At 59.7% G+C, this 7,303-nt stretch overlaps 1 protein-coding gene across 1 annotated transcript in view; it reads right to left on the bottom strand.

Annotated features, from left to right (window-relative positions):
- Positions 1-7,303, bottom strand: part of Cacna1c (calcium channel, voltage-dependent, L type, alpha 1C subunit) — a 107,687-nt gene that overhangs the window by 57,582 nt on the left and 42,802 nt on the right. The window contains exons 8-10 of the mRNA XM_013023621.1: positions 3,074-3,234; positions 2,752-2,977; positions 1,917-1,925 (exon numbers count right to left, since the gene is read on the bottom strand). Coding sequence (XP_012879075.1) covers positions 1,917-1,925; positions 2,752-2,977; positions 3,074-3,234 — 396 coding nt within the window. The remainder of the gene's footprint in view (positions 1-1,916; positions 1,926-2,751; positions 2,978-3,073; positions 3,235-7,303) is intronic.

Below are 7,303 nucleotides of genomic sequence, written 5' to 3'. Positions count from 1 at the left end.
GCAGCCGGGGGTTCAGGGCTCACAGTCCCCCCTCATCCAGCCAGTGGCTGTGAGCAAGCAGAGCGCAGAGCAGCTCAGGGCTCAGGAGGTGGACGGGGACCTGAGCTCCTCCCTGCCCAGACACGGTCCACACACAGCTGAGGGGGGCTGGGCTCTCAACTGCACAGAGCCCCAGGGCCGCCAAAAGCCCCCCACCCCGGGAGACACCCTCCCCAGGGCAGCCGCAGCGGCTGACCCGCGGGGGCGTGGACCGGATGGCGCACGGACGGACTTCCCTGAACTCTCCCTGTCCTCAGCCTGGGCTGTAGCTGCAGCCTAGGTGATCTGTTATATTTATTTATTTATTTTTGTCAGTGGTGGGCCTTGAACTCGGGGCCTGGGCACTGTCCCTCAGCTCTTCAGCTCAAGGTGAGCGCTCTACCACTTGAGCCACAGCGCCACTTCCAGTTTTCTGTTGGTTCATGGGAGATCAGAGTCTCATGGACTTTCCTGTCCAGGCTGGCTTTGAACTGCGATCCTCAGATCTCAGCCTCCTGAGGAGCTGGGATGACAGGCGGGAGCCACCGGCACCTGGCTATCTTTTTTTTTTTTTAAACCGTGAGTGGTTTCGGCTGCGCCAGCTATCCCGGAGAACACGCCATGCCACACCTGTGAACACGGGCAAGCACCGCACACAGGCGCGTGCGCACACTCACTGGAAATGAGAGAGGCGTGAACACTGGGAACGCACCGGACAGACCGGAGCCACGCCCGTGAGACTGGTGGGACCGGAGCCCTCAGCCGGTCCTGGCTGGCGGGCACGGAAAGCGCTCCGGTCTCTGAACAACAGTCCCAACAGAAGCTGACTCAGAGCTCACCAAACGACCCAGAGATTCCACCCCGAGGCGCCTGACTGAAAGGAACGCACGCATCCCTCCACAACAGCGGCGACAGAAGCGTGCCCCGGACACTTGAGGGCAGCGATTGACCGAACACCCGTCAGCGAGCAACAAACACGAGCGGGCATCTTCACCCGATGGCCTGAAGACGTGGCGCGGAGGGAGAGGAGCCGGTCACGGAAGGCCACCTTCGTACAGCTCCATGATAGAGACTGCCAGCCCCGGACAGAGGCTACGGACAGGTCAAGTAGATACTGACCGTGGTATGGCACCGGACAAGTTAAATCTCAGCAGAACCTTATAAACGCGATGGTGGTGAGGCAGTCAATCAACCCCCGGCCCCGATGGGCCGTGGCGCAGTCGCATTGCCCTGAGCAGACTGCTGCCCCCTGTGTCCTCTGGAGAAGCCCCCCGCTGGCCCTGGGGGTGGGGGCTGGCGGGGGAGGGCCGGCAGATGGAGAGGCAGGAGAGGCGTGAAGCCTGGAAGACACCTGTGGCACAATGCCCACCATCTTGTTCCAATAGATCGGGGCTGGTCTGCAGAGACCCTTGCTCAGCCCAGCGGCTCCACGCCCAAGCTCTCCTGACAGCATCCCTGACCGAGGAGAGCACAGGCCCATGGGGGCATTTCTGATTTTTTAAATCCATTTAAAGAAATTGTACCTATATATAAAAATGACCATGTTAACTATTTTGTTTGTTTGTCTTGTCGGTCCTGGGTCTTGAACTCTGGGTCTGGGTGCTGTCCCTCAGCTCGTCAGCTCAAGGCAAGCATTCTACCACTTGAGCCACAGCGCCACTTCTGGTTTTCTGGTGGTTTATTGGAGATAAGAGTCTCTCGGACTTTCCTGCTTGGGCTGGCTTTGAACCTCGATCCTCAGATCTCAGCCTCCTGAGTAGCTAGGATGACAGGCGTGAGCCACCGGCGTCCAGCCATGTGAACTACTTTTAAGCGTGCCGTTCAGAGATCTGTAACCATGTGACATGTGACCACTGCCATTATCTGTCGCCCGAAGCTCAGGCCTCACAAGCCCACCGTTCCAACCTCTACCTCTAGTTTTACTCATGACCCCCGGTGATCTTGATGACTGGGATGGCCCCCTGTGTAGGACCGGGCGGGGTTTCTGTGTTGTGACCGGCTTGTTTCACTTGGCCTGGCTTTTCTTGCTTTTCCAGGGGGCTCTTGTAGATCACCCCTAGTTTGTCTGCTCACCCGCCCTGGAAACGTGGGTGCCTCTGGCTGTTGTAAATAACGCCTGTACAGGAGTGGACGCACAGAGGGCTCCCGGTGGAGCGCTTTCGGGCGGACAACCAGAGATGGAATCGCTGGTCCCCCGCGGCCATGCTGTCTCTGACGGCGTGGAGACGCCATCCTGTTTCACGGGGGCGGGACCGTCTCTCTTCCCGCCTCAACCGCGCCAGGCTCCCGGTCTCTCGCCCTCACCACGACTCGTTTTGTGAAAGCTGTTTTTAAGCTGTGGCCTCCCTAGGCGCGGCTGTCTACGGGGCTGGGGGTAACGACTGAGCTGTGGTGGGTGCTCCCTTTCCGTCTCCTGCATCTGCCTTTCTGCAGAAGCCACCTGTGACCAGGGGGTGGAACTGTCACCGAGGCTGGAGGGGCCAAGGACTGGGAGCGACCGCCACGTCCTGAAGCCACCACGGCTGGCCTTTCATGCCACCGAATGCAATTCTGATTTGCTCAGTTCTGGGCGGAAGACATCGCTGAACGCCACAGTCCTGGGGGAGCCGGGCGTCAGCCGGAGGCTCCTGACCCTGAGGCCCTGCGGCTGCCACTGCAGCCGCCTGCGGGGGGAGGGGGACGGGGGGGAGGGGGGCGTCGTCGAGGGAAGGAGCCCCGCGCCGAGCCGCCTACCTGGTGATCTTAAAGATCCTGAGCAGGCGGACGCAGCGCAGCACGGAGATGCCCAGGGGCGACATGATCTTGGTCTCCACCAGGATGGTCTCCAGGATGCCCCCACACACGATGAAGCAGTCGAAGCGGTTGAAGAGCGACACGAAGTAGGCCTGCAGCCCCAGGCTGTACATCTTCAGCAGCATCTCTGCCGTGAACATGGCCAGGAGCGCCTTGTTGGCTGTGTCTGAGGGGAGGGGGAGGAGAGAGCGTGGTCATGGCCGCAGCCGTAGCGGAAGCCCCCTTCCGCCATGTCTGGGGCTCTGTGCCGCACCACGCTCACCCTGCACCTCCGTGAGCCAGTGCGGCTGGTTGTAGTGCTCCGAGGCGATGGTGAGCGTGTTGAGGAAGACCAGGAAGATCACCAGCCAGTAGAAGACGTTGGACTTGACGGCCGCCCGGCACTTCCTTCGGCAGAACCGGTTCCAGCGGCGCCAGTAGCGGCTGCAGGGGACAGAGGGAGAAGGGTGGGTGGCGGGGCGGCCGGTTGGCCGGCGGCGCGGGTTCCTGCCAGCGCGAAGCTCGCGGGGTGGGTGCACGCAGCGGCTAAATCCACACCCGGCCTTTTCTAGAGCATCTCAGGGAGGGCCAACATCAGTGGCCTGTCCACGTGACACACGGGTGCCACGTGACGCCGCTGCACGCACACGCTCCATGCCTGGCTTTCTAGGCCGGGCACGGGCGGCGGTGCTGGCACTCGGGTCTGCCCGGCTCCATCTCGGGAGGGCTTCTGGATTTCTCCTAATGATCTCTGCAAAGCAGGGGTTCTCCTGACTTTATGGAGGAGGGGGAAAAAAACCCAAACCCAAAAATCTAAGGGTTAAAGAGGTGGAACAGCGTGACCAGCGGGGTAGTGTGGGCGGCCCCCGGTCCCTCCGGAGAGCCTGGGCTACGGGGTGTTGGCTTTGATGGGGTCCCAGGGTGTGTTCTGGGCTCTGGTGGGCGAGCACACATCCACACGCACGCACCACAGCGTGCTGAGCCCCGGGATGGGTTCCCACGGTTTGGTCAGAGATGTCATCCGCGAGTCTCAAACGTGGCCATGCACAGAATTGCCCGGGGCTCTAGCAACCTCTCCAGCCAAACCTGACACCAAACCGACTAAATCGGAATGTCCCTGTGCTGCCCGCCCCTTAATACCCCTACTGGGTTTTTTTTCCTTTTTGCCGGTCGTGGGGCCTGAACTCTGGGCCTGGGCGCTGTCCCCCAGCTCTTCAGCTCAAGGCGAGCGCTCTACCACGTGAGCCACAGCACCACTTCTGGTTTTCTAGTGTTTCATTGGCAATAAGAGTCCCGTGGACTTCTGTGCCTGGGCTGGCTTTGAACCTCAAGCCTCAGATCTCAGCCTCCTGTGTAGCCAGGGAGCCGGGCATATGTTCTGATGATGGGGGGGGGGAATCACATCCCAGGCACCAGCCCGGGCAGGAAGAGCAACGTCATCTCAAAGGTAACCCGGTGGGAAAAGGCCGGAGGCCTGGCTCAGCAGCACAGCACCTACACAGCACGCGCAGGGCCCCGCGCGCAAAACCAAGTACTGCAGATGATACACCAGTGAGGAGCATGAACGATGCAGGAAGACCCTCAGGGGTGTGTGTGTGTGTGCGCGCGTGTGCGATTACGATCCAGAGAAAGTATTTAAAGATAATTACATACTTCCCACGCTTCAAAACAGGGCTTCGCGTGACGACGTGTCCCCTGGCAACTGTATGGCAGAAGTAACAGTGTGCAAGGGTGTGTAAATCCGTGTGACGGTGTGCGAGGGTGTGTAAATCCGTGTGACGGTGTGCAAGGGTGTGTAAGTCCGTGTGACGGTGTGCGAGGGTGTGTAAATCATGTGTGACGGTGTGCGAGGGTGTGTAAATCATGTGTGACGGTGTGTGAGGGTGTGTAAATCATGTGTGCTTGTCCACACGATGTGACGGTGTGCGAGGGTGTGTAAATCGTGTGTGCCTGTCCGCACGTGTGACGGTGTGCGAGGGTGTGTAAGTCCATGTGTGCTTGTCGACACGATGTGACAGTGTGCGAGGGTGTGTAAATCGTGTGTGCTTGTCCACACGATGTGACGGTGTGCGAGGGTGTGTAAGTCCATGTGTGCTTGTCCACACGATGTGACGGTGTGCGAGGGTGTGTAAATCGTGTGTGCTTGTCCGCACGACGCGGTGAAGCGGGAGGAGAGGTTCTGTCTGCTGCTCGCGTTCCCCTTGTGTTTCGTGGGGTCCACTCACTCTGGGCGCAGACTCCTCCGAACGTGCTCCAGCCCCTCCCCAGATCCTCAGTTTACCTCTCAGCCTCTGGGCCGCACACGGCACCCTCCCGACCACCACCTTGGGTGCCTCTGTCTTCCAGGTCCTGACCATCAGTGTGAGCCCCAGCTTGTCTGTGATCAACTGTTCCAGTTTATGACTGTTATTTGTTTTTGCGGAGTCAGGACATTCTTATCAGAACACGTGCTCCGGACAGACACTGGATGCTCTAGTTAACGCAGGCTGCGGCTTTTCGATCCATTTCCAGCCTTAGCTGTTACCTAACGATGTGGCCAGGGGCTGTGGGGCGTTGGTTGGGCGGCTGCTGTCAGGGACGGGTCTGTCTGTGGTGCGTGTGTGTGTGCGTGCGTGTGTGTGAGCCGTCGCTCGCCGCGTGTGGCGTGGGGGAACTCCAGCTGGGACCTGCACACTACGCTTTGAAGTCTCCGCACACGAAGAAGCAAAGCCAGCTCTCTCGCTAAACCTACGCCGAGCACCTCGGAGGTGCTGAAGTCACGGTGCTCGAGCCTCGCTCTCCACGCGCAGTGCTAGGACGAGGCCCTCCTGTTTCTTTGTGCTCTAATATTTGGTGCCGATAAACGTGTGTGAGTCAACCCTGACTCGCAGTTCACACAGAACAGCTGTCCGTCTGTCCATTTGCAGAATGCACAGGGGCCGAAGGCAGGACGGACAGGCTCTGAGCTGAGATCCGGCCCGCAGACACAGCACGGTGGAGGGAGCAGACCACTGAGCCACTAACCGGACAGGAAGTGTGTGTGTGTGTGCATGTGCATGTGGTGTGCATGTGTGCGCACTGCGCATGTGGTGTGTGTGCATGTGCATGTGGTGTGTGTGTGGTGTGCGTGTGTGTGCATGTGTGCGCACTGTGCATGTGGTGTGCATGTGTGCGCACTGTGCATGTGGTGTGTGTGTGTGCATATGTGTGGTGTGTGCATGTGCATGTGGTGTGTGTGCATGTGTGTGGTGTGTGCATGTGCATGTGGTGTGTGTGCATGTGTGTGTGCATGTGCGTGTGGTGTGTGTGCACTGTGCGTGTGGTGTGCATGTGTGTGCATGTGCGTGTGCATGTGCGTGTGGTGTGCGTGTGTGCATGCGTGTGTGGTGTGTGTGTGGTGTGCGTGTGTGTGCATATGGGTGTGGTGTGTGTGCATGTGTGTGTGGTGTGTGTGTGTGCATGTGCGTGTGGTGTGCATGTGCGTGTGGTGTGCATGTGGGTGTGGTGTGTGTGCATGTGCGTGTGGTGTGCGTGTACATGTGTGTGCATGTGGGTGTGGTGTGTGTGTGCATGTGCGTGTGGAGTGCATGTGTGCATATGGGTGTGGTGTGTGCGCATGTGCGTGTGGTGTGCATGTGGGTGTGGTGTGTGTGTGCATGTGGGTGTGGTGTGTGCATGTGCATGTGTGCGCATGTGTGTGTGCATGTGTGTGCACGTGTGTGCATGTGCGTGTGTGTGCATGTGCGTGTGCATGTGGGTGTGGTGTGTGTGCATGTGATGTGTGTGTGAATGTGCGTGTGGTGTGTGTGTGCATGTGTGTGTGCATGGGGTGTGTGTGCATGGGGTGTGTGTGCATGTGGTGTGCGTGTGCATGTGTGTGTGGTGTGTGTGTGCATGTGTATGTGGTGTGAGTGCATGTGCGTGTGGTGTGTGTGCATGTGTGTGTGGTATGCGTGTGGTGTGCGTGTGCATTGTGTGTGGTGTGGTGTGTGTGCACTGTGTGTGTGGTGTGTGTGTGCATGTGTGTGTGGTATGCGTGTGTGTGCACTGTGCATGTGTGTGCATTGCGTGTGGTGTGGTGTGTGTGTGCACTGTGTGGTGGGGGTGGAGAGGGTCTTCACCGTGAAGACACGGGTGACGCGGGTTGGGGGAAGGGGCCGCGCACAGGCCTTGCTGTGGGGGACACGGGACCCTTGGGGTACTATGTGTGGTGGGAGCCAACAGGCAGACCAGATCACCATGACTGTCTAGAAGGGTCTGACCTCGTCTCAGGACCGTGACCCGCCACCGTGGTCCGTCTGCGCCAAGCTGGCCCACAGCGGGGCAGGCGCTGCTGCGCAGAGCTGGGCGGGCGTCAGGCTGCGCTCAGCCTCCCCAGGACCAACACCCACGGGGTTCAAGCGTCCCAGCCCAGAACCACTGTTCTCGTCTGACCCTTCGGCGCACCCCCTTACTCCACACCTGACTGCGGGGGGTGGGGTGGGGGTGGGGGTGGCCACACCCCCTTACTCCACACCCGACTGCGGGGGTGGGG

The sequence above is a fragment of the Dipodomys ordii genome, unplaced genomic scaffold (assembly GCF_000151885.1).
Source record: "Dipodomys ordii isolate 6190 unplaced genomic scaffold, Dord_2.0 Scaffold69, whole genome shotgun sequence".
NCBI lineage: Eukaryota > Metazoa > Chordata > Mammalia > Rodentia > Heteromyidae > Dipodomys > Dipodomys ordii.
The sequence above is the reverse complement of the archived record's forward strand: the minus strand, read 5'-3'. Positions and strand labels throughout refer to the sequence as shown.